Source organism: Odocoileus virginianus, chromosome 3 (assembly GCF_023699985.2).
Source record: "Odocoileus virginianus isolate 20LAN1187 ecotype Illinois chromosome 3, Ovbor_1.2, whole genome shotgun sequence".
In the NCBI taxonomy this organism is placed as follows: domain Eukaryota; kingdom Metazoa; phylum Chordata; class Mammalia; order Artiodactyla; family Cervidae; genus Odocoileus; species Odocoileus virginianus.
In genome coordinates this window covers 6003915-6030517 of record NC_069676.1, presented here as the reverse complement: position 1 = coordinate 6030517, position 26603 = coordinate 6003915, and the positions used below count along the sequence as shown (strand labels likewise).

At 52.1% G+C, this 26603-nt stretch overlaps 1 protein-coding gene across 6 annotated transcripts in view; it reads right to left on the bottom strand.

Moving 5' to 3' along the window:
• Window positions 1-26603, bottom strand: part of EPS15L1 (epidermal growth factor receptor pathway substrate 15 like 1) — a 105326-nt gene that overhangs the window by 46151 nt on the left and 32572 nt on the right. For all 6 annotated transcript variants that reach the window (XM_020908656.2, XM_020908657.2, XM_020908658.2 and 3 more), the window contains exons 7-14: window positions 23738-23863; window positions 20071-20130; window positions 16548-16781; window positions 12430-12587; window positions 10586-10742; window positions 10216-10301; window positions 7420-7492; window positions 189-350 (exon numbers count right to left, since the gene is read on the bottom strand). In XM_020908656.2, the coding sequence (XP_020764315.2) occupies window positions 189-350; window positions 7420-7492; window positions 10216-10301; window positions 10586-10742; window positions 12430-12587; window positions 16548-16781; window positions 20071-20130; window positions 23738-23863 (1056 nt within the window). The remainder of the gene's footprint in view (window positions 1-188; window positions 351-7419; window positions 7493-10215; window positions 10302-10585; window positions 10743-12429; window positions 12588-16547; window positions 16782-20070; window positions 20131-23737; window positions 23864-26603) is intronic.

Sequence of the window (26603 nt, the reverse complement as noted above, 5' to 3'; positions counted from 1 at the left end):
TGTGTGACAAGGCGGGTAAGATGGAGGTCAGGCCACAGATGCTTGGACACTTTCCCAAATGATAGGTTCAACTACTCTACTAAACCAGTAGGATGTCTCAGCCTTGATTCCAGGTCATGGTGAGCTCAGGGAAGTTCCTAAAAAGCCTTCTCCTCCTGCTGGGCTGGGGGTGTGGAGAGATGACTCACCATCTGGGTCTCGTCCTGGCACTTCTGCCTGACGTCACTAAGCATGTCTCGAAGCTTGGCCTTCTGCTGGTCCATTTCATCCAGGCGGTCTTGGGCATCCTGTTTTTGAGCTTCCAGCTCTTGCAGACTGCTTGTTTCCCGGTCTAAATCATTTTGTAATTCCTAGGGAAGGGTCACATGAATTTACCTGAGACTCATTAAAATGGGGGCACGTCCAAGCCAACTATCACAGTCAAGGCCGGAGCCCCCAAGACAGCCTCCAGGGACTTCCCTGGGGGTCCAGTGGCTGGGACTCCGCGCTTCCACTGCAGGGAGCCAGGGTTCAATCCCTGGTTGGGGAACAGAAGATCCTGCATGCTGTGTGGTACGGCCAAAAAATAATAAAAATCATTTACAACAGAAAGATGGCCTACGGAACCATCCATGCCACAGCGAACAATGCACACACCCCAGCGTGGCGGCCCCAGACAATTCTGTCACTAAGGCCCTCAGGAAGCATTTACTGACATCCTAAGAGAGGCCAGGCAGCAGCAGGGGCGGGGTTCCTGGCAAGACGAGCTCTCCAGTGACTGGTGGTCACGAGGGGAGGGAAGAGGCGTCACTTGGACATAAGTGAGCAGAGACGAATGGACAGCTTGGGTGCTGTCGGAGTCGCAGGGGCGTGGGGAGAACAGACCGACGCTGCACGGGTGGAGAAGAGCCCAGGGAAGAGCACTTCAGTGGACCCAAAGGATGAGCAGGTGGCAGCCGGGAAAAAAGCCAGGAAGGTGAAGAGAAGATGGGGGGCCACAGAGGACCTGTAAGAGAAGTGGGTGCCGTGCTCTCCCTGGATCAAAGGAGAGCAGGCTGAGAGCACCAGAGGCCACGTGCCACGCCAGAGATGCCACTGGCTTCTGCAGCCAGAAGCCCCTGCGGATGTCCAAACACAGCAACAGGACATGATGGTTCCCAACTGCTAAAGCTCCTCCAAGTGGGGGGAGCCTGGCTCCAAGACAGACAATGCAGGTGTCCTTGGACTTGACTGTTAAGACTTCTAGGGGAAGGATCCTAGAGGTGGAAGGGTGAGTGTGAAAACGTGCACTGTCGATGACGGCAAAATCTGAAAGCGATGCAAATTTCCAAGCGGAGCTGGCTGGACTTTCAACACAATGCACCCTGAGGGGCACGGCACCTTGCAGCCGAGTTACAGAGAAAAAAGAAAAAGGCATGCGGCAGAGCATGCACCTGTGAGGCACACCAGCACTTGTGCACACAGGAAGGCAAGAATAGGCACAGACATCTCTCCTTAAACACACACAAGAGCTTTCTGCAAGGCCTTGTGGGAGCTGATGGACTGCACCTCTGGGGGAAAGGGGGTCGGGGGTAGGAGGCGTCTGTCTTATTTTCAACCAGGTGAACGTCATATCTACCTGTAAGGTAGAGAACTAAGAGACACAGGATGGGAGGGGAGAATGCGACCTGAGGCTGACAAGAAGAAGCAGTGGCGGACGGGAGGGCACTCAAGCTGGGGCCGAGGGCAAGGGGACGGCAGCCTGGGCAAGGTGGGGGCTGCAGGACTCGAGGGAAGGGGTGGACTCGAGGTGACCGCTGGGGGGTCAGGGAGACAGGAGTGGTGAGACCGAGCCCCAGGACTGGCTGGGGCTGCCAGAGGCTGACGTCCCTTCAGAACACAACCCAAAGGAGGTGCAGGGTCTCCGTCTCCCTACTTTTTTAGTTTTTACGGAATATTTCTTCATTCATTTGGCCGCAGCGGGTCTTGGCTGTGTCGCACGGGACCATTTGAGGCTGTGCGCAGACTCCAGCTGCGGCACCTGGGCATGTGGGCTCTCAGTTCCCCGGCCAGGGAGCAACCCCGCACCCCCGCACTGCAAGTCAAGACTTGACCACTCGACCACCAGGGAAGTCCCTACCCCTCCCTGCTCTGAGCACAAAGGGCCATGGCTTGCTCCTCTTTGTCCGCCAAAGCACATCTCTGAGTTATCCATGGGACTGGGTTTCCTGCTCCCCAGTCTCCTTGTCCCTGACCTTTAATTTGAAGAATAGACCTTGAGTGTGACAAGTCTGGAAGGGATAAAATCAAATGTTTTTGAGAGAAGGCTAGTGGCAGAGTAGAAACGTGGGTCTGCCACATCCGTGGGAAGGACAAGTGATGGTGGAGGTGGGGAGACAGAGGAAGCAGGAGGGTCAGACCCAGCAGCTTGGACAGAGGGACGTCAAGGAATCTGGGCCTCTTTCTGTACGCAAAAGCAGTCGTGGAGGAGCCCAGGGGAAGAGAGGCTGCCAGCTGCTGGTTAAGAAGGATGCCGGGGTCAGAGTGGAGGAGATATCTGAGCAAAGAGAAGATAGAAAAAAAAAAAAAACCCAGACAACCTACAGACCCAGTTCAATCCCCACTGGAATGCCTGCCATCTTCTGACAGGCAGGCTCCAAGATTCAAAAGGAAATGCACGGGATCCAGAACAGACAAAACAGCCTTAAAAAATCCAAAGTTGAGGATGCATATTTTCCAATTTCAAAACTTACTACAGAGCAACAGTAAGCAAGACAGTGTGATTCTGGCATAAGGAGAGACAGGAATCAATGGGACAGAACTGAGAGTTCAAAAACAAATCTACATATCTATGACCAATTGATTTTTGAAAAGGGTGCCACAACAATTGAGTGAGGGGAAAAAAAAGAGCAGTCTCGTCAAGAAAAGGCCCTAACTCTAACTGGCCCTTCTCGTGAAAAACAATGAAGTCGGACCCCTACCTCACATGATATGTAAATATTCACTCAAAATGGATCAAAGACGTAAATTTCACAGCTAAAACTACAAAACTCTTAAAAATGAATGTGGGGTAAATCTTTGTGATCTTGGATTTGAGAATGGGTTCCTGGATATGACACCAAAAGAGCAGCCACTTCCCTGGGGGTCCTGTGGTTAAGACTCCTCACTTCCAGTATAGAGGGCATGGGTTCATCCCCAGTTGGGTAACTAAGATCCTATAGGCTGAGTGGCACAGCCAAAAAATAAAAAAAAATAAAAAAAGCAAAAAATGGAACAAATAAGCCAGACTTCATCAAAATTTAAAACTTTTGTGCTTCAAAGGAGCACCGTCAAGAAAGTAAAAGACGACCCCAGGATGGGGGCATGATATTTGCAAATCATATACTTGGATAAGAGAATTTATCTGGAAAATATAAAGAACTCTCACAACTCAGCTACAAAAAGGCAAATAATGCAATAAAAAATGGGCAAAGGATATGAGTTGGCCTTTCTCCAAGAAGATACACAAATGGCCAATGAGCACATGGTAAGATGCTCACCATCATTAGGGGAAGCGTTATGGGCAGTGAGATACCACTCCAGACCGACTAGGAAGGTTATTAAAAAAAAAAAAAAAAACACACACACACAGGACTAACATCAAGTGTTGGTGAGGATGTGGCAAAACTGGAATCCTTATGCATTATTACTGGTGAGAATGAAATATGGTGCAGCCACTTTGGAAAACAGTCTGGAATTTCCTCAAGGGTTAAACACAGTAAAGTTACCAAGTGACCCAGCAATTTCACTCTTAGATATACATACCCAAGAGATGTGAAATCACAGGTCCACACAAAAACCTGCACACTAATATTCATAGTGGCATCATTTGCGATAGCTAAAAAACAGAAAAATCCAAATAGCGATGAACTGGTGAACAGATGAATACAGTGTGGTACAGCCACACAATGAAGCATTTATTCAGCTATTAAAAAAAAAAAAGAAGGGGCTTCCCTGGTGGCTCAGTGGTAAAGTATGTGCCTGTAAATGCAGGGGACATGGGCTCAATCTTTGGCCCGCGAAGGTCCGACATGCAGCAGGGAAACGAAGCCCATGCACACAACTCCTGAGCCTGTGCTCTGGAGCCCGCGGGCCGCAGCTACTGCAGCCCACGCCCCGCGGCAGGAGAAACCTGAGCAGCCCAACCAGACAGCAGCTCCCGCTCACCGCAGCTGAAGAGGCCCACACGCAACAACAGAGACCCGGCACAGTCAAAAATAAACAAACAAAATATAGAATAAAAATAAACAAAAAACAAAATATAAATAAATCTTTAAAAGAAGAAAGGAAGCACTGATACACGCAACATGAATGAACCTTGAAACGATGCTGAGGGAAGAGAGGCCAGACACAAAGGCCCACAGTGTGTGACTCCATTGATAGGAAATGTCCAGAACAGACAAATCCAGAGACGGAAGGGACACTGGTGGATGCCAAGGGCTGGGAAGGACTGGGGACAGCTAATGAGTATGGAGTTGCTTTTTGGAGGGATGAGAATGTTCTGTAATTGACTGTGGTGACGGCTGTGCCACTTCGTGTATATTCTAAAAGCCACTGAATTATACACTTTAAATGGATGAACTGTAAGGTATGTGAGTTACATCTCAATAAAGCTGTTGTCAGAAACACAAAACAGAACAGTAAACCACGTAAAGATGCCACAGGATCTCACTAGGACGATAGTCATGGAAATGGAGAGACCCCCTCAGGCAGGAGGGGGAAGGGGAGGCCTTTGGGGACTGAAGCTGAAGCTCCCATTGCTTAAAACCAAACATAAACTGGCCCGAGGACCAAGGCCTCCTGTCAATGCTGGGCCCTATCCTAGAGCCCATGCTAGCAGGTGTGACATATGATTTCCTCGTCAAACCCATCTGGGAAAAGGCAACAGGAACCAGTCAGACCTGGTTTTCACAAAAGAGCTTTAGTACATCTAGTGTTCTGAGGGGACCCTGGTGGTCCAGTGGTTAAGACTCTGCCTTCCAACGCAGGGAGCACAGGTTCAATCCTTGGCTGGGGAAGTAAGATCCCCCATGCTGCACATGGCATGGTCTGAATAAGTAAACAAATAGTGTTCTGTCACTGCCTAAGGAGCTGCCATCTCATTAGAGTAGAGCCCCGTCCTGGTCTGAGTACAAACAAAGCTCCCAGGCAGCAGGGGCTGGCCTGGCTGGCGCTGGCCCCGCTCCAGCTCCGAAGAGCTATGGGGGTGCACAGGGACACCATGTCTTGAAGGCTGCAGGAGTATGCTGTCAGAGCCTGGCAGCAAGGTTCTGGGGGGCCTCATGCAGCCTGCTGTGCAGACCAAGGGGACAGCAGCTCCAGACATCAGACCGACCCGACGGCTTTCTCAGAGTTGCGCAGGAGCAGGTCAGAGACCTGGGGACTGGCTTCCCTCGAGTTCAAGGACGTCACAGCACCCAGATCCGCAGGGACAGAAGCCCATACAGAGTGACAAAGGCACGAGAGGGAGGACCACCCAGGCATTCGTGTGGCTGGCTGGGCCAGGGCCAGGGTGAGCTGGAAGATGAGACCAGCGTCCCTGCACCAAACAGCCTGGAGGGTCAGTGATACGGGAGGGTGAGAACTGAGTCTGAGGGAGGGCAGTTCCCGGACACGGGTAGGAATCAGAGGGCTGAGGTGAGAGAAATACACCAGAACGAACATGCAAACACCCAAAAAAATAGAGTCCCTTCACGTGGCCTCATATATGATGCAGCTTATTTGAGCCGAAAAAACAAAACAAAAAATATGACGCTAGAGGCAGGCTGTTCCCTGCCTTTTGATCCAAAACATGCCAGGGGACTATCTAAGGCCCAACCCCCGATGCCAACGTGTACAAAGTGAGAAGCCAGGAAAGAAGAGTCTGGACGCTGCAGTGTGGGGACCAGTGAGAACCACCCTACCCCAGCTGCAGACGGAAGCTGCAGCAGAGGACACTTCCTGCCTGGGGAGCGGGCGCGGCACGCGTCTGTCCGCTGGGCGTCTCATGACATCCCCCAGCCCCCGTGTGACAGGGGACGGGGAGGGGGACAGAGTGCTACCCAGACCCCCGAGCCTCACTGAGTCAGGTGCTGCCTCCCGGCTTGGCTCAGGCCGCCGCCCTAGGAGGCGGCCCAGAAAGAACCAGCCACTGCAGGGTGGTGGGAGAGCGCTGCTCCCAGCGCTGGTCCCCATAGCCAGGCGGGAAGACCGAGGCGGGGAGGCTGCGCCATGCGCCTGCAGTCTCCCAGGTGAGCCACGGTGGGGCCACAGTGCTGAGTGCTCCGCCTCACTCCTCTCCTCAGCTCTGAGCTCAGAGCACTCAGAGGCCCCACACAGAGACCAGCAGGCCCAGCACAGACAACTCGCATCTCCCCCTGGTGGCAGAGCCATTCTCTGTTCATCCAGACCTGAGACATCTTGGGAACCAAGGTCTCTTGGAGCGTGCAGCTCCCAGGCACTGACCACTGAGTTTCCAGCACAGCCTTCCTCTGCCCAGACGAGTGAGCGCGGTGTGCCTGCCAGACCCCGGGCACCAGCCCACGGCCCGGAGGAGCGGAACACTCATTACCAATGTTGCATAAAGCCTAGAGATGTTACATAACTTGCCCAAAGGCACACAGCTGCTAAGATGAGCCAGGTTTGAGCCCTGGCACTCAGACCCCAAACAGCTGACTCAGAGGAAATGACCCTGATGAGTGGAAAGACTGAAGGCAAAAGGAGAAGGCGGCAGAGGATGAGATGGTTGGAGGGCATCACCAATTCAATGGACATAAACTTGGGCAGCCTCCAGAAGACGGTGAGGGACCGGGAGGCCGGGCGTGCTGCAGTACGTGGGGCTGCAAAAAGGTGGACCCAACTGAACGACTGGAAAACAACTCAGACCCCCAGTGTCCACCATCACCACCCTCCGCAAGGAGACTCTCCCGGCAGGGCTGTCCAGAGGACAGGTTAGATAGCATTGTCTGAACCTCAGAGCTTCAGGCTAAGCGAGAGAAACAGACATCAAAGACGGGATGTAGTATGATCCCCTTTCTGTGAAATGTCCACAACAGGCAAATCCACAGAGACAGAAAAGAGCTCATCAGGGGCTAGACAAGGAGATAGGGAGTCACTGCTAATGGAGATGGGATCTTTTGGGGTGATGGAATTCTGGAGCTAGACAGAGGTGATGGTTAAGCAATATAAAGAATATGCTAAAAATGACTGAATTATATTCTTCAGAAGAATGGATGCTATGTTACGTGAATATCTCATTTTTTAAAAAAAAATCCACTATCTATAGTTACAGGAAACTCAGAATAAACCACGTGTAAATCCCCGAAGCCCAAGTCTCCAGTGAGTGCCACGCTGCCCCCTGCCCTGCACGACTACGCCCGCTGGGCGTTCCCTGAACCACACCTGGTACAAGGCCCATCCTACCAAGCCCAGCTGCGTGCTTACCTGTACTTCATTGGTTTTCTGTCTGATGGCCTCTTCCTTTTCTCGAATGTCTTGTTCCAGTGAGTATTTCTCTCTGGGTTTGAACAGTCCATGAAAGCAGAGAGACGGCATGAGGAGTAAGCTGACCATCTCCCCCACACTTCTCCCCAACGACCATCTGCTTTCAGTCACCCCCTCCCCTCCAAGCGTGGGTGGAACCTGTGGATGCCACAAGGCTTGGCCCCCAACACGGTCACGTGAGCCTTTTAAAGTAGAGGGTGTTGGAGTGAGGCCCAGGGGGAGAAGGGCTGGACGTGCCTCTGCTGACTTTGAAGATGGAGGGGTCACAGGGGGGCTGCCCCTCAGAGCAGAATGGGCCCCACCGACATACAGCAGGAAGGGAGGCCCCAGACTCCCAGCTCTGAGGAACCTGGACAGCACCCTGGACTTGGCCCTGTGAAGCCCTGAGCAGGGGCCCAGCTGAGCCCTCCTGGATTCCCGGTCTGCAGAGCTGCGCATAAAAATGAATCTCTGCTGTTTTAAGCCATTCCACACACAGCAAGAGAAAATGAACATGCCCTTGGTGTGCCTGCTCATGAATGGTGAATGCCTCCTTCTCAGAAGACCGAGCGTTGAGGACATGTGGAAAGGGGCCTGGCCCTCACGGAGCTCACAGGGGACAGATGAACACACAAATGCACACAACCTATGTACCATGCAGGGAACTCCAACGGGATAAGGAAAGGGGGTGGGAGTGTCCTGCAATGGGCGACCAGGAACGACTGAGGACGTGGCCTGTGAGGAAAAAATGTGACAGAAGAACATTCCTGTCAATGGGCACAGGAAGGCAGAGCTCAGAGGGGGAGCCACGGTTGAGTCCAGAGTGATGCAAAGTGGGCTAGGGACTCCAGAGGGCTGGCCGCAAGGAGTGGCGGGGAGGGTCTCTGAGCCCGGCTACTCCTCACAGGAGGCTGCGGTGGGCTGCCACGCACACCGGGGACCTGCTGGGGCCTTGTCTGCCACCTCAGCAGCAGACCACTCCCCACCCCCGGCAGCAACCAGTCTGGCTCTTCTCCTGGAAGACAAAGGCTGTGTGTCCCTCCCCCAAATTCATACAGTGAAATCCTGACCACCCCCGTGAGGGTGTTAGGACCTGGGGCCGCTGGGAGGAGATTGGGTCATGAGGACAGGGCTCCCAGGAGGGGGATTAGTGCCCTTACAAGAGACCCCAGAGACCTTCCGTACCCCTCCACCATGGGAGAACACCCCAAGAAGACGCTGTCTGTGGACCAGGAGACACACCATACCGGACACTGGACTCATCTACACCTCTATCTGGACCCCCAGTCTCCATGATGAGGAGACTATGTGTCTACTGTTTAAGCCCCTTCAGCCTGGGGCGGCCTGTTACAGCGGCCTGAATGCACCAGGTGCCTGAAGGGGCTGCCTCCATGTCGGAAACCTCATGTGGCCCACACACCCCGCCTCCCCTGCCAGGAACCCAGCACTCGCTCGATAACAAGGCCTCCTCGGGGTCGCTGGGTCAGGCATGAAACAACCGTGAGAGCTTGCATATTCATTCCTCCAAGTCTAAGGACCACCTAACAATACAATGTCCCCTTCCGGTCCATTACGACTGGGTTGTGTCTCCAGGGGAGAGGCGCATTTTCGCCACGCTGCCAGGCAACAGGCCTGAAGGTCACTCTAGAGGCCACCCAGGCCCGGCTTCCTGCATACACTTGCTCTACACACACGTGCCTCTCACCTTCACAGGGAAATGCTCCAGGCTGCCCGAGGCTACACAGCTGTGCAGACGAACTCCTGGCCTGACTCAGACACCAAGACCCCAACCCTCACGTTACAGGGTCCCCTCCCTGCTCTATCTGCGGTCCTGATTAACAGCCTCACCCCGGCTCTAAGAAACTGGCCTTTCATCCTCACAGACCCTCTCTGCCTTGCCAGGCTACCTGCGCTGACCTCTGGTTTGGAAATACGGCCCTGGGGGAGCCGGGGACAGAACAGGAGCCGTATTCTGGGCTGACACGAAGCGGAGAATCTGGCTTCAGGGACAGCCAAGGCTGAGCTGAGCGGCCAGCCAGGTGTCTACCCGACTGGTCTCCCACGACGCCTGGTCCGCCTCTGCCTCCCACCCAGGGGCGCCCGCTGTAAGCACGGTCTCACTTGCTCCGGCAAAGGGACACCGTTTCCACTTTCGGCCCAGACACACTCCCTTTCTGGTGGATGGCGGGGTGCCCTTGGTCCTTCCACTGGCTAAGCCCCACTCCCGAGCCCTTGGAAGTGATGAGAGCCCATCCCCCACCCCCAGAATTAGCTGGTAAGACAATGCTGCTGTACAGAAGACCACAGGGCACACCGCAAGTAGAAGTCTGCTCTCAGCCACACGCTGAGAGTACAGACACACCCGCCAAAGCCCTTCTTTACAGGTGGGCACTGGGAGTGAAGGTGGAAACCTGGACCCAAGGCCTCTCACAGAGTTCAGTGGTTCCTCCTAAGTCACAGGCTCACTACCTGAGGCTAGCTGCTTTACATGTTTGGATATTACAACGCCTTCCTGCAGAGAGGATGGGGTGCCCTCAGTGCTGGAGACCCCACAGCCCACACTGGCTCCCACTGAGGAGGTCAGGACTTGAGCTCATTAAGTCAGCTCAGGAATTTGGGAGAATCTGTGTCCCTTTGCTCCTGCTCAGCAAACTCATGATGGCCAAGTTGAGAGGCAGTCCACAATCCTCTGCTGCTTGCAATGTTAACCTGGGGAAACAGGCTGGAATCGGAGGGGAAGGGGACATTCTAGCATACCTCTGTAACTGGGTGATCTCTTGACTGATGTCATCAAGCTCCTTCACACCGGTAAACTCCCCCGATCCAAGAGTGCTTGAACTATCCTGGAACCAAATTCAGGCACAGAATTACAAACTGGCAAGATGACCTCATAAGACAGCAGGGGCGACAGGTCTTGGAATGAGATGTAAAATCATTCATCTCCAGCCCCCAACCTGGAAACCATCTGGGCAGTCCCAACACACCCCGCGGGCCCCCGGCGAAGGCTGGGCAGACCGCCAGCACCCGCCTGCTCGGTGGGCTGCCGGCGCCACCTGGTGGCGGGCTGAGGGGAGCGCCGCGAACACTAGGGGAATGAATGGGAATGAATGGGCCTGCGGCTACTCACCGGGATGGGAGTGCCTCTCTCCGAGGGCGGCACCATGTCCGGCGAGAGGACTTGAGGGGGGTCGATGCCTTTACTGACCTTCTGCTGAATGAAATACATAGCTAACGCGAACTGGTCTTTGCTTAACTTCCCCGTTTGCCTCGTATCGGCCAGGGCCCTGGGAGAGACACGGCAACGCTGATTACACACAAGCACCAGCATCGGTTCTGAGTATGAGGAACCCACACTTCTGAACAACGGACCAGGACAGTAACTGGAAACACCAGAGCACAGCTGCGCCTCCTTTTCACTGAGAGCAGCCCCCGCCACGGCAGCCCCCGGCCCAGGCGCCAAGGCAGGAGGGCGCTCCTCTGCACTGGAGAGCCGCCTTGGGCCCACACACCGAGCCACCAGGGCCGGGAGAGAGCCCACTGAGTGTCTCCACCAAAGGCTGGTTTACAGACATCTTTGTTCTCGCTTCCACTCAAGGGCAGGACAGGAAAGCTTGAACCGCAACTATTTCTCCCGGTGCTCCTGGCGAGGGCCAGTCTGCAGCATGCCCAGCCCACAGCGGCTCTCAACCTGCAGTCTCGTCTCTCCGGCCTGCCCCGCTTCCTGGTCACTGAAGGCGCAGGGGCTCCAGCCCACACGTTGGGGCTGCTCTGTCCGAGTCCACTCGGGCAGCGTCGCCCTGCTTGTCCTGACAGGCTCCCTGGGCGCTTGCAGGGGACAGGCCCACATCCTTGTGTGGTCCCTGCGATCCTTCCTGGCATGTTATCTCCACTTTAGTCTCGTCCCCCTCCCCCGCCCCCAGCCACCCCAGACTGTCCTTCCACTGCATGGATGGTTAGTCTAGAGCTCGCTCTTCCGGTCCTCGGCCTTCACTCTCTGTATGTCATCCCTTCCACGGGCCCTCCTTTAATCCGAGTATATCTGTGATTTCGTTGTGTCACTTATGAGTCGGCCCTTACAGGTCGAGATCCATGTTATAAATTACCTTCCTTTACATGATCATCGGGCCATGCCTTGAATCCTGTTCACAGGCACTTCAGCACCCGAGGCGCAGGCCGCCCGAGTCGTCACCAGGAACGGGGCCTCCCCCAGTGACTGACTGGGAGGCACGTGCTCCCTGAGGAGGCACAGTCCGTTTTCTCAGTTGGGACCTCGCCTCACAATGCGGCCATCTCTCAGTTATTGCAAAGGACAGTTATTTCCCCCAGTCACTCCCAGTGAATGTCACAGCTCTGCCAGGAGGGCTTCACCGCTCCAGCTGCATGGGAACTCTCTGACAGCTCCCAGGTAAAGCCCTCTAAGGGAGGGCTCACCCCCGGAGAAGACAGCTGGGAAGTGGTTGCCACCATCGGCCATTGCAAGGCCGTGAAGACTGTCCTGATGGCCCGGGAGGGAACAGGCCCTGACCGGTCCTGAGATGCAGGCTGGAGCCTCCCTCTCCCTACCCCCATGTCACTGGCCTTCACGGGGCACGGCCTCTCAGGCATGTGGCCACAGCCCTGACGCTCAGGGTGGCCCTGCTGGAGCCTTCGGCATCCTTACTGCTCACAGCACCCCCGAGGGGCCGGGATCAGGCACCTACAGCTCCACTGGCTGTGCTGAAACCTGCAGGACCACCAGCAAGAATTGGCCCTGGCCATTCAGATCGCCTCTGAGCTCCCCAGGGGGACAAAACAGGAAGCCTTCCCACTGGAGGAGACTATGTGGACATGCATAGAATACAGGGAACAGCCCTCACACTTGGCCCTGACAGCCACCCGCTCCAGCCTTGCCCACACATAGCACAAACCTCACTGGGAGGGTCAGTGGGGCCCCCAGTGCTGAGGAGCAGAGGTTCGTCGGTCCGCCCTTACCATATGTGTGCTAGAAGGTTCTGGGTGAGGCCCGAGTGCATGAAGATCTCCTTCACCTCCTGGCCGCTCACATAGCCGTCCAAGTCCAGGTCGGTCTTCAGGAAAATCTCATCAAATCGCATCTTATCCGCCACTGGCACCACCCAGTTTACTGCTGGCTGAAAGGGGTTTTCAGAAGTTAGTCAAGCTTTGGGACTTCCCTGGTGGCTTGGTGGTGAAGAATCTGCCTGCCAATGTAGGAGACATGGGTTCAATCCCTGGTTCGGGAAGACCCCAGGTGACATGGAGCAGCTAAGCCTTTGTGCCACAACTATTGAGCCCGTGCTCGAGGGCCCAGGTATCGCAATGACTGAAGCCCTAGAGCCTGTGCTCCGTGACCAGAGAAACCACTGCAATGAGAAGTCTGCGCGCTACAGCCCTGCTCTCCACAAGAGAAAAGCCTGAGTGTAGCGACGCAGACCGGGCGCAGCCAAAAATAAACTTTCATTTTTAAAAACATCCTCAGGCTTTTTATCACCTACAGGTATCACACTATTAAAGTCTTCTCATGCTCATTTCAGCAGAAGACCCTCCATGAGATGAACGGGCAGACAGGATCTCTGGTCTGTAGATGGGAAAACTGAGGCTCGGAAAGGTGAATGCTGACTCGGTCAGTCTCACCCAGTGGCCCGTCTATGCCTCTTGCAACCCCATGACAGCACCCTGAACCTTTGTTCCAAGAGAAAGGTGAAGACCCAGCAGGTCTATCTGCCAACAGCCTGCCCACCCCCACTGCCTGGGACACAAGGGAAAGCTGGTAACCCCTGTCGGGGGGAGGTTTCACATGCAGCCGAGAGGACCCTCCTGATCGCTTGTTCTGGAAGGCCCGGCCCCCCGTCTTCCACCTGCAGGTGCTCTCTGCTGCCGCAGGGCCAGCCTCATGGCCTGCAGCTGCAGACCCTGCACTCCCTGAGACAGAGCAGACCCCCTGGGAGGCGTCAGCACACACAAGGCACTGCCACGCAGTGAGTGTGGCTGATGTGCAAGCTGTGCCCGTGGCAGGGTGGGCCCCCAGAGTCCGCAGTGCTGGTGTGGGAGCCTGAGCCTCGGAGGAGCCCTGCTGCGGCAGACGCAGCTGAGAGCCCGGCAAAGTGTTGTGACTTCAGTGGTCTGTCACTCAGTACACGTGTGACCCCTCCTCACACCACCTGCTGAAGCCCTACACAAGGAGGGCAGATGCCAGGGTCCACCAGGGCCAGGGCAGGGCTCCCCTGGTGCCTCAGTGGTGAAGAGTCCGCCTACCAATGCAGGAGACATGAGGTTGGGGCCCCATAACTGGCCCTCTGGGGGCCCAGGTAGGGCTTTGCTCGCCTAGGGATGAGGACAGTAGCAGGGATCAGGTCGGGGGGCGGCATGGAGTTTGTGGGTCCACAGAGATGCCTGCTCTCATAGCTGTGATTCCATAAGCTACCCCTATTCCCGGGGAAGGGGACACACACACCCCTACCTCTGACCTCCAACAGTAGCCAGCAGTAAACCGTCTAGTCGTGGAGGGGCAGGGGGAAGGTCAGCAGCAGCATGCTCCTGGGACCCAGAGAGAGCCGCCAAACCACCGGGGGAAGGAGGGGCTGCCCCCATCAGCAACCTCAGCCCCACTTGCTCCCTTGTCAGTAAAACACACCACACACGGCCTAACCTATGGTACTTAAGAACTCTTGGCAAGAATTCTGCAGACTCAAGGTCCTGGTCTGGGACTTCCCTGGTGGCACAGTGAAAAGGAATCCACCCGCCAATGCAGGGGACACAGGTTCAATCCCTGACCCGGGAAGATCCCACCTGCTGTGGATCAAGCAGAGCTGGTGCACCTAGAGCCCACACTCCCCAGCAGGAGCAGCCGCCACACGAAGGAGCCCGAGCACCGCAGTGAAGAGCAGCAACCACTCACTGCACCTAGAGGAAGCCGTGTGCACCAACAAAGACAGCACAACCACAAATAAGCAAAATAACTTTTAAAAGGTGTTGGGTCTTGGAAAACAGCAGCTTGTGTAAGTCTAAGTCACTGGGCCCAGCCCCACCTCTCTGAGTCCAGCTCACCATCTCCCGGCTCAGCCTGTCCCAGCCTTCTTCCCATTTCAAGGACACAGGGAATGTCCCCACTTCAGAGCTGGGCCAGGCGCTAGTCCTCGGGTGGCTTCTGATCGTTCAGGTGTCAGCTCAGATGTCACCGCAGCAGGGGCCTTCCAGCTGGCACCACCTGCAGGAGGGCGACCCTTCCTCACCCTGACACTTCCAGGCCAGGCCAAGTTCTGCTTTCTCAGGACTACTGGAGCTTCCTCAGTTTACCGATGTAAGCTAAGCTTATCATCTGAAGCTTAGTTTATCGTCTGTCTCCCCCGAGGGCAACCCCAGAAAGTACTGGGCACAGCTGGTGGGCTGGGAAAGGTGCCTGGGCCAGGCCAGCTGCAACTGCCCTTCACCGAGAGCCACACACAACTCACCAGTCGGAGGCCATGCCTCTCCAACGGGCTCCTAGGACTAAGCCTCCTCCTCCCTCTCTGATACCTTTTTTTTTTTCCAACTCCAAGATACGTGAACTCCTTGAGCCTCAATAAGTTGAAAACCGAGCTTTAAAGATACGTCACGATCACTGGAACTCCCCTGGTAGTCCACTGGCTAGGAATCCACCTGCCAATGAAGGGAACATGGGCTCCATCCCTGGTCCAGGACAATCCCACATGCCCTGGAGCAACTAAGCCCATGCACCGCAACTACTGAAGCCTATGTGCCCTAGTGCCTATGCACAAGAGGAGCCACCACAATGAGAAGCCTGCTCACCGCGACAGAGTAGCCCCACTTGTCGCAACCAGAGTAAGTTCATGTGCAGCAACGACGACCCAGTGCAGCCAAACATAAATAAGACTGGGGTTTTTTTTCGAATGTCACTATCAAGAGACCTCACTGTCTTCTTTCACGTTTCTCATTTTCACCATATTGCAAACATGCACATGCTGGTCTTCCTGTCACAATTCATCGCCTCTGAAACCACAAGTGAGGCAGAGATGGATCTCCTGTTCTTGCACGTTTCAGACAATGTCAAAGGTGCCTTTTCATAAAAAGCCCCTTACGCTGCTGCCACAGTGAGAAGCATCTTTTTTGACAAATAAGGTGCTATCATGTGGAGAGGTGGAGCCCCTCCTGTTTTCCTAACATGAGGCGGATGCCTCGCTCCATCATCTGATTACTCAACATGTATTTACTGAGCATCAAAGCACCAGAGATTCTTCTTGGCGCTGACATTATAATCAGGAAATAACTGCCTTCACAAGCTAACAGCAGAGGGCCAGGGATGAGGGGGGACTTGAACAGATGATACATAATTAACTGCAGACCAGGCCAGATGTGCAAGATCTAGAAAGCAAGCAGAGGGTCAGCAGTAGTCACACCAGGCTTTCCAGACAAGTGACCTGTAAGCAGAGGCTTTGCGATGCCGGGTGCCTTGGTGTGCAATCTGGGGTCTGCCTGGGGCAGGAGGGGCGGGGGTGAGTAGAGAGCCCCGAGGTGGGAGCACACTCAGCGTGTTTGGGGAAAGGTGGTGTGAAGTGAAGTGAAGTCTAAGTGAAGGAGAAAGTCAATTCTGCAGCCCTGTTGCTACGGGCTGAATGTCTGTGACCCCCTCAACTCATACACAAGCCCTCAGCCCCAGTGTGATGGTGCTTTAGGAGTGGTGGGGGGCCCTCCGGGAGGTGACTAGCTCGTGAGAACAGGGCCCTCACGAATGGGATTAGTGTGCCCTGGTAAGAGGGACCTCAGAGAGCTTCAGTTGTGTGAGGACACAGCAAGAGGACAGCCATCTGTGGGCCAGGAAGTGGCCCCACCAAACACTGCGTCTGCTGGCACCGTGATCTTGCACTTTTGCTCCCAGAAGTGAGAAATGAATCTGTTGTTTAGAAGTCACCCAGTTTATGGCATGTCACAGCAGCCAGATGGCCTAAGGCATGTGCTATACAGTTGTGATTTAATCCCAGACTTTACCCCTCTCGGGCCACAAATGACTCACTTCCGAGCGGCCTCTTACTGGGACTCCACGCAGCAGCGCCAACAGCTGCTCTGAGGCGCGGCCAGCATGCAGAGGGCTGTACCTGTGCTTGCTTGATGCTGTGCTTGGGAGACAAGCTTCCAGTGCTGTTGAGGCTGCTGACGCTGCCATGGGAAGGCGTGGAGCGGAGGCTGTCTTTCGGTGGGGGGCTGGCGGGCAGGACAGGCACGGCACCCGCGAACATTGTCTTCTTCCTCTTGGAGGGCGGGATGAGGGATGGAGGCAGGACGGAGGGCACAGGCTCCTTCTCGAGGGCTCGGTACACCAAGTGCATGGCCTGTGAGGACAAAAGAAGACATCTGGGGCACGAGGCCCAGGGCCAGGGCAGGTGGAGGGCAGCTCTTCCAGTGGCTCAGGGATGCCATGAAGACAGCTCTTTCTGAAGCTGCTTCCAAATGGAACGAGTGAAAATGAAACTTTTCTGATGAGCTATGCCACCAATGCATGATTTTCCAAGACATTGATTCAATCATACAATACTGAAATGAGTAAAAAAAGAGGGACTTCCCTGGTGGTCCAGTGTTAAGAACTCCACAGTCCCATTGCTGGGGCCTGGGTTCGATCTCTGGTCAGAGAACTAGATCCTGCATGCCACAACTAAGACCTGGGGCAGTCAAATATATTTGAAAAAAAAAAGAAATATAAAAATAAAACATGAGGGGCTTGGGGATTAGTGTTTAATGGGGACAGGGCTTTAGTTCTGCCAGGTCAAAAAGCTCTGACGATGGATGGCAGTGCTATAGTATATATATATAAGTGCTATATTATATATATTATATATAATATATTATATATATTATGCACAGCTACATGAATGCATTAAACCCCCAAACCTAAAAGCGGCTATGATGATAAATTGTGTTACGTGTATTCTACCATAAATTAAAGAATAACAATAGACAGTCAGTGAAAAGAACAGGATGATAGAGAAACACAGGAAACGCTCAAAGAAGTTGATGTGTGTTGGGGGAAAAAAATCACAACTGAGCAGTGTGGGGTGTAAGGAATTATGAATGGAATCACATGAGAAATTTGTAATTTTCTTGGAAAATGTTTAAATTTAATCTAGAATTTTAAAATTTCAAAGGCTTTATACCACAGTATAGTAAGATAGTAATAAGCTTTAATTCATTTGTATGTTGTAAAATTTCATCTTAAATACATTTAAAATTCCTAAAACAGAAGATGGATATGGCTGTATTTCGTTGTTTTTCTATTACTTAGGAATTCCCAGATTATTCAGCAATTTTTTTTTTTTGCTTGAAGTTAATCATGTGTGTGTTTTTTAGTCACTCAACCATGTCCAACTCTTTGCAACCCCATGGACTGTAGCCTGCCAGGCTCCTCTGTCTATGGGGCTTCTCCAGGCAAGAATACTAGAGTGGGTTGCCATGCCCTCCTCCAGAGGACCTTCCCAACCCAGGGATCAAACTCAGGTCTCCCTCACGACAGACAGATTCTGTACCGTCTGAGCCACCAGGGGAGCCCTGAACTTAATTACTACTTATTAAAGCACTGTCCTTAACTATAAGGAGCTACTTCATTCTATTTTTGTTTGACATTTAATGAATGAGATGAGTGAATAAATGTCATAAAACAGAGAGAAAGATCAAAGATGAGAATGAGGAGAAGGGAAGGGAGAAAGAAAAAGAGGGGACAAAATGACACTGGCCCAGGGTGGGGAGAGGTGGCCAGGCAAAGTCAGCCCAGCAGGCAGCTGGGAGAAGTGGGTGGGGAGCTGCAGGGGTGTGGAGGAAGGGCAGCTGTATAGGAAGGCAGCCCACGGGACCTAAGAGCCCCCAACTACACAGTGATCTAGCACTGCTGCTAAAGGAGAAGAGGGCAGGAGTGTCAGGGATCTGGCATGGACAGAAGCCAACACGGAAGTGTCGCGACACCCGGTGGTCATGTCTATACACACCCCTGCTTTCCAGCTCTGTCTGCTGAAAGGGCCAGAGGAAACCGTGGCATCCCAGGGGCCACTGAGCACTCCAGAGCCCAGACCGTGGTCTCTAATACCCTTCTCCACTATAAGGAACTGGGGGTCCCGGAGAAATGGCTGATAATGGAGTTGAGAGAATCGGTACACAGCAAGAGCTGGGAACATCGCCATCATGCAAGGAGTTGGGCTGCAAGGAGCTCCCACCGGGCAAAATAAACACGCGAGTAAAGGATTCTAAACCACAGAATAGAGAACAGGAGACACGTCCCTAAGTGCACTGTGATGTGAACAAATCCCTCGCAGTAGAGTGCGAGCTAGAAAATGTACAAGGAAGGACAGAACCACCAGAAAATCCTCATGAGGCAACTCTCAGAAACCTGACCGATTCGGGTGAGACCCCTGGGAGGATGCGACAGCTAGCAGGTGAGAGGTGCAAGGGTACAGGGTGTTCAGTCTCCACGTGTCGTCTCTCATGGAAGACAGAGCACAAAGGAAAACAGTAACTGCGGAGGGAATCCCGAAGCCTCCACCTGACCTCAGTCAGGGTGACATCAAGGTAGAAGACATGTAATAAGACATCACACGTCCTATTGATGGCTTGTGCCCTGCAGAGAACAAGTACAAGCGCCGGATCATCATGAGGAAACAGCAGACAACCCCTCACCAAGGGACGCTCTACAAACCACTGGCCCTAAAAATGCCCACACGACCATGAGATAGGAAGACAGTTGCAGGAGCTGACCTAGATTACAAGAAACAGGACTAGAGACACACGAAGCTGGAGTCTCCTTCACTATAAAGGACATTTTGGGGAACAACTGGCAAAATGTGAATGATATCCTTAGATTAGACAACAGATTAATAAAATAATATACATAATATATATACATGTATATCTACAAAGCATATATGGTATAACCTATAATAACAGATACTACAATAAATTACACAATGTCAATGCCAATTTGCTGATCTTGAATTAGACAGTGGTAACACAGGAGAATCCTCTGGCTTGGGGATATACACACTGAAGTATTTCAAGATGAAAAGGCCCATGTCTAAAACTCTAAAATGGTTCAAAGGAGAAATCAATGTGTGTGTATATATGCCCGTATACCTTCATATGCAAATGAGAGGAGAGAGCGGGGCAAGGAGTGGAAGAGAGGGAGGGAGAAAGAAAGTCACTGTAGTAAAATGGCAACACTGGGAATCTGGGCGAAGATGCAAAACAGTTCTGTCAAATTAAACCCAAATTATGTCAAAATAAACATTTTTTTAAAAAATTAAACAAGAGGAATCTCTTGGTGGCCCAGCAGTTAAAGATGCTGCTTTTCCAATGCAGAGGGCACAGGTTCCATCCCTGGTGGGGGAACAAAGATCCCACATGCCATAAGGCATGGACAAATAAATAAACAAAGAAGAAAAAAAAAAATACCCAGGGTGGGAGGGAGGGAATATATGTACACATACAGCTGCTTCACTTCATTGTATGGCAGAAACTAACATAATATTGCAAAGCAACTATACTCCAAAAAAAAAAGAAGGAAAAAAGTCCAGAAATCCCCACACAAGTGGCATGTCCCCACCCTCAGGAGGTGGGGAAAGAGTCTCGGCAGGGACCTACCACTGCAAACTCATCTCTGTCCAGGTGCCCATCCTTGTCGATGTCACTGAGGTCCCAGACCTGCAAGGGAAGAGCAGCAAGGCTTAGTAGGGGACAGCACTTGGGCTTCCGGCAGGCAGGAAGGGCCTGTGTGGTGGCAGGCACGCCCACCAGAACTCACATTCTAACTGCACACCCGGGTTAAGACAAGGAAATCAAAGTGCATTTAAAAACCAGTCTTTAGGTTCTCTGAAAAGCCATCATCCGATGAAGCGTTGTCAATTCCAAGATCTTTTCCACCATATTTCCACCATTTCCACCAACAGATGACCATGATTATAATGATGTCTAATCTGGTTTTTAGTCTTTGGTTTTAGTACAGTTGCTGCTCTGAACACAAGCCTGCCCCCCACGCATGTGCACACGCACACAGATACCCACCCACCCACCCTATCCCCATCACGGCTGGGGAGGGCCATGGGCATGCACTTGAATAGGACTACGGGATCTTGCCTCCTCTCCCCTATCAGTGGATGGTGAGAAAGAGGCCACAAACTATGCCAGGTCAACCTAGCACCCAAAAAGACAAGGCAGGCACAGATCAAATGCCATGCGCTAGGTTTTCCAAAGTACAATCAAGGCATGAGCTTCCTGACCTAGGTGAGCCATCCAGGACCAGTAGGGAGGCCAACCTGACGCGGACACCAGTGCCCAGAGCCAGGCAAGGGGCCAGGGTCCATCCATGATGCTATGGATGCTAGTACCTGACCCCCAGTCAACCACTAGCTGCTTTAGCCCAGGGCTGCTTGTCATGCGTAGGCCCTCCTCTTTACCTCCTGCTGCTGTGTCCTTGGCCTGGGCCACTCCATCATTCCACAGACGCCGGAGCTTTAGCTGGCCACCCTGCTTCTAGTACTGTCCCCAGGGCAACCTCAGGACCTGCCCTAGAATGCACTCTCACCCCACTTCACCCCACCGACAGCATTCAGACCCTGCCCCTCTGCCTGGCACAGGGAGCCCTGTGCCCCGAGCTGGTCTCCACAACCCAGCCCTTCCTCCTGGGACTCCACCTTGACCTCTAGGGACCTCAAACTGATCACAGTCGCCTCAAGCACATGGATGCCCTTTTAAGTGTCTGGCACTGGGCTGAGTGCTTCATGTCCATGGTCTCAACTGAGGAAGCAGCAGCTCAGGAGGAGTAACACTCCCCAAAATACAGCACATAGAGGTGTTCCTGGCTCCACAGTCCTACCCCACCCTGGCACCACTGATGTTTGGGGTCGGATCATCTCTGTGGAGGCCACCCTGTGCATGGTAGGATACCAAGCAGCATCCCTGGCCTCTGCCCACCTGCTATCAATAGCACACAACCCAGGTGGGACAACCAAGAATGTCTCCAGACACAGCTCAACACCCACTCACGGGTGGAGATGCCTGGTGAGAATGCCAGTCCTCCTCGGCATGCTGGGCGGCCTCTGCGCATGCCATCGTGCACCCGGCCTTCTCAACCCATCATCAGCCCCTGTTCCATCCCTCTGGAGGCTATAACCCAGGGGCATCTCCTCTAGGCAGCCTTCCCTGCCTGCCCTGAACCCCTCCGCTCAGGGGGGTCGGGTACCTCCCCTTCTACTGTCCCCACCAAGCAGAACTGTGATTACCAAGGAGGCAATGGTGGGGCGCGGGAGCACCAAGGAAAAGTGAGGGCTGTGGGACCACCAGGCCCTCATTCCCTTCTCCATGAAACCCTGTGCAAATGACTGCCCATTCCCAAGGCCCCCATTTAGTCATATGGAAAATGGAGGACCTCCCTGGGGGTACAGTGGTTAAGACTCTGTGCTCCCAGTGAAGCGGGTACTGGTTCGGGGCACTGGTTCAAGACCCGGTTAGGGAAGACCCCACATGCTGTATCTCAAAAAAAAAAAGAAAGAAAACAAAAGTGACACCGTCCATAATACCATCCATAACAAAGTAGTTACAAGTTACTCAGTGACTTCATTCCTGCAAAGCCCTAGAACAAGGTCTGGCACATACTAAGCCCTCGATAAATAAATACTAGGATCTTAACTATTATCTACTTATTTGACCTCCAGGACTGTATCTACTAATAATTCTATCCCCCTCTTCCCAGTGCTCAGCACAAGGCTGACCCAGAGCAGACTCCAAAAAAAGATTCCAAATGACTAAATGGATACCCAGTGTGTGGGTGCAGGGGGGCACAGATGAATGAGTGTGCAGAGATGTATGGATGGATGCCTGAGTGCACCGATGTGCGCATGCATAGATGGGTGGGTGTGTGGACGTGGAGGTGTGCATGCACAGGTAAATGGGTGCACATATGGGTTGGTGTTTGGAAGGAGGGAGAGAATGAGAGAAGAGCAGAGAAGTGACCCCGGTGGACAAAACCTGGTGCCAGGGTAGAAGATCTGCAGAACCCACCCTCCCAAGCTGCAGCTCCCCTTCTAATAAGGCACACCCCACTTCTGTGGTCTCCTTGCCTTGCGTGTGACTTGGCTCCACAACACTGTCACAGCCACTGTCAGGCACCGTGAAGAACTGCCACGTAAAGGCACACGCCGTGCAGGAGCAGGCCACCCCACCCTGCCTCATAAAGACCCCTGGGGGTCACTGTGGGTCCCCCTCACGGGCCTCTAGCTACACCACACCACGACCAAGAAGACACGGGGATCTGTGAGAGCCCCTTTCTTAGTGGCCTCATTTCCAAACAAAGGCCTATCTGGGTGCTATAAAAAGGGCCAGAAGCTGCAAATGTGCAACTCAAACAGGGACGTTACTAGGTGAATCCTAGTGGGCAGGAATCTGCTCCTTTCCCCATGGTTCTACCAAATGTCATGAGCTTGACCCACAGGTGTGGCCTAGGGCAGCAGGGACCTTGCTCTGTCCTCCTGCTCTAGGTCTGCACCTGTCACATCAGCAGTTCCATCCAGACAGAGGACAACATCCATCCCCCTCGATCCAGAGTGGCACAGAGACAGCCACTGCAGAACTCGGCTATGTGCATAGGGCAGACGTGAGGGGCCATGATCAAATCTCATCAGAAGGAAAACAGTCAGGTTTCGAGAGCTGTATCTAAAAAAACTTGTAGGGACTTCCCTGGTGATCCAGTGGCTAAGATTCCGTGCTTCCACTGCAGAGGGCATAGGTTTGATTCCTGGTTGGGGGATGAAGATCCTACATGCTGTGCAGTGCGGCCAAAAAATAAAATTTTAAATACTTGTGTTTAATAGGAACAAAACTGAGGCTTTAAAATAAAGGGGACGGGGGGTGGAGAACGCATAAAATTTTATCTAAACTTGCAGCAGAATTGAAACTATCTTTACCTTAGGTTCACAGGGAGGGAAAAAAATTAAAAATAGAAAGGAAATACAGACATATATGACCATACTCTTCCCCTAGAGGTCTGGGTTCAAGTCCAGCTTGGCCTGTCCTCAGCCCTGGGCAGCGAGAGCACCTCTGAGGTCGCCATCCCATGCGTGCTGGGGAACCTCTGGGAGCTGCACCTGTGAGGCCCCGAGCCAGCCCAAATGCAGTGACTACTCCGCCCACGTCAGCTCCCGTGAAAACTGATGGCGCACAGCTGTGCTGTGAGGCCCTGAAGTGTCGCGGGAGGTGGCAGGGTGGCATACCAGCCGGATTCAGCAGTACAGTCCTGTGTGAGAGAACCACTTACCCTGCCCAGGACATCAAGAGGCAGCTTTGAGTTCATGAGGACTGGCTTGACTTTGTCTCCAGACAGCAAACCATTGACAGGTAAGAGGCTTTCAAAAATTCCATCAAATTTTGCCTTTTCTTCTACCTAGTTGAAAAGAAACAGCCTGAGTGAGGGAAAAAGTATGAGTGTCCAAAATGAGCCCTGACCTTAAAGCTGACTGAAAGTGGGCGAGGATCCAGCATTGGGCTAACCTAAGAGCATGGGACAGTCTTCCTGCACTTCCAAAGTCAAGTCTAGGCAGAAGGATACAGTCCTCGAGTGACTACGGATATGATGGCAAAGATCAACAGAGGAGAGAGGGGCCTAGCAGACTATAGTTCATGGAGTCACAAGAGTCGGACATGACTTAGTGACTAAACAACAACAAAAACAGCCCAAGGCAATCCAGAGAGTCAATCCTTATCAAAATACCAATGGCACTTTTCATAGATGAGAACAAGTAATTTTAAAATTTGTATAGAAATTCAAAAGACCTCAAATAGCCAAAATAGTCTTGAGAAAAAAGGCAGAGCTGGAAATATCAAGCTCCCTAACTTCAGACTATACTACATAGCTACAGTAATCAAAACAGTATACTACTGGTTCAAAAACAGACACAAAGATAAAAGGAATACAACAGAGAGCCCCGAAGTAAAGCCATACACTTATGCTCAATTAGTCTAGGACAAATGAGGCAAAAACATACACTAGAGAAACGACAGTCCATTCAGTAAGTGGTGCTGGGGAAACTGGGCAGGTACATGTGAAAGAATGAAACCAGAACATTGTCTTATACCACATACAGAAATATGCATACAAAAAAAAAAAAAGTGGATTAAAAACCTAAATGTAAGACCAGAAAACCCAAAACATAGGCACAACACTCTTTGATATAAATCATAGCAATACTTCTTTAGATCTGTCTCCTAAAGCAAACAAAAGCAAAAACAAAAACAAAGAAAGGGAACCTAATTAAAAGCTTTTGCACAGCACAAAACAGAAAGAGAGACTCAGATGTATAGAACAGACTTGTGGACTCTGGGAGAAGGCGAGGGTGGGATGTTTCAAGAGAACAGCATTGAAACATGTATATTATCTAGGGTGAAACAGATAACCAGCCCAGGTTGGGTACATGAGACAAGTGCTCGGGCCTGGTGCACTGGGAAGACCCAGAGGGATCGGGTGGAGAGGGAGGTGGGAGGGGGGACTGGGATGGGGAATACATGTAAATCCATGGCTAATTCATTTCAATGTATAACAAAAACTACTGTAATGATGTAAAGTAATTAGCCTCCAACTAATAAAAATAAATGGGAAAAAAAAGAAAGAAAAAAAAAAAAGAAGTTGAGAAAAATAAAAGACATATTGTAGGGAAAAAATAAATAAATAAAAGCTTTTGCACAGCACAGAAAACCATCAACAAAACGAGAAGGCAGAGAGATGAGACGGTGGAGGAGCAGGTGGAAGTGGAGTACATCTCTCTCCACAGACGCATCAGGAGTGCATCTTCAGATGCAGAAGATCTTGCAGAGAACAGCTGAGTACGGGCAGGAGTCCCTGACCACCAGAAAGGACCACACAGACTCAAGACCCAGCACCTCCCAACTGCCGGTAGCGCCCAGCGCAGGACGCCACACCCAAATAAGGAGCAAGGTAAGAACACAAACCCGGTCATCAGCAGACAGGCTTCCCCCAGACACCCCAAAACACAGCCGGTCACCTGCTCCCACCAGAACACAAGCACAAGCCCCCCCCGACACAAAGCCGACCCAGGCCACCGGACCAGCCTCACTCGCCGAGGGCAGAGACCAAAACCGAGAGGAACTGTGACCCTCTGAGCGCAGCAGAGGAGACCTCACACACAGTAAGCTAGACAAAACGAAAAGATGAGCAACGCTGCGCAAACGAAGGAGTGAGGTAAAAACTCACAGGACCAAGTAAGAGGAAATAGGTCCCGAAAAAGAATCCAGAGCAACGTCAGCAGAGACGGTCCAAGATCTCAAAGACAGAACTGGGAAGACGCGAGAGTCATTTAACACACTGAGCAAGGGCCTAGAGAGGGAAAGAGAAAACAGTGACGAACAACACGACTACTAAGATTAGAAACACTCTAGAAGGGTCAACAGGAGAATAACTGAGGCAGAGAGTGGTACGTGAGGCGGAAGACAGAAGGGTGGAAATAACCACTAAAGAGCAGAATAAAGAAAAAACAATGAAAAAAACTGAGGACAGTCTCAGAGACCTCTGAAACAATATCAAATGCACCAATATTCAAATTATAGAGGTCCTAGAAGAAGAAGAGAAAAAGAAAGTGTCAGAGAAAATTTTTGGAAAGATTATAGTTGAAAACTTCCCCAACATAGGAAAGGAATAGGAAAGTTCACCAAATCCAAGAAACACAGAGAGTCCCATACAGGATAAACCAAAGGAGAAATACACTGAGACATTTATTAATCAAACTAACAAAAATCACACACAAAAGAAAAGTATGAAAAGCAGCAAGTAATATACTTGGTGCTTTGGGAAACCTCATATGATTAACAGCTGACCTTTAAGGAGAAACTCTGCAGGCCAGAAGGGAGTGGCAGGATACATTTTAGGTAATGAAAGGGAAAAATCTACAACCAGGATTACTCTACCCAGCAAGGATCTCATTCAAAATTGACAGAGAGATCAGAAGCTTTAATGCCAAGCAGAAGTAAAGGAATTCAGTAGCACCAAACAAGCCTTACAACAAACGCTAAAGGGACTTCTATAAAACAGGAAACACAAGAGAAGGAAAAGACCTACAAAAACAAACCCAAAACAATAAAATGCTAATAGGAACACATATATCAATAATTTC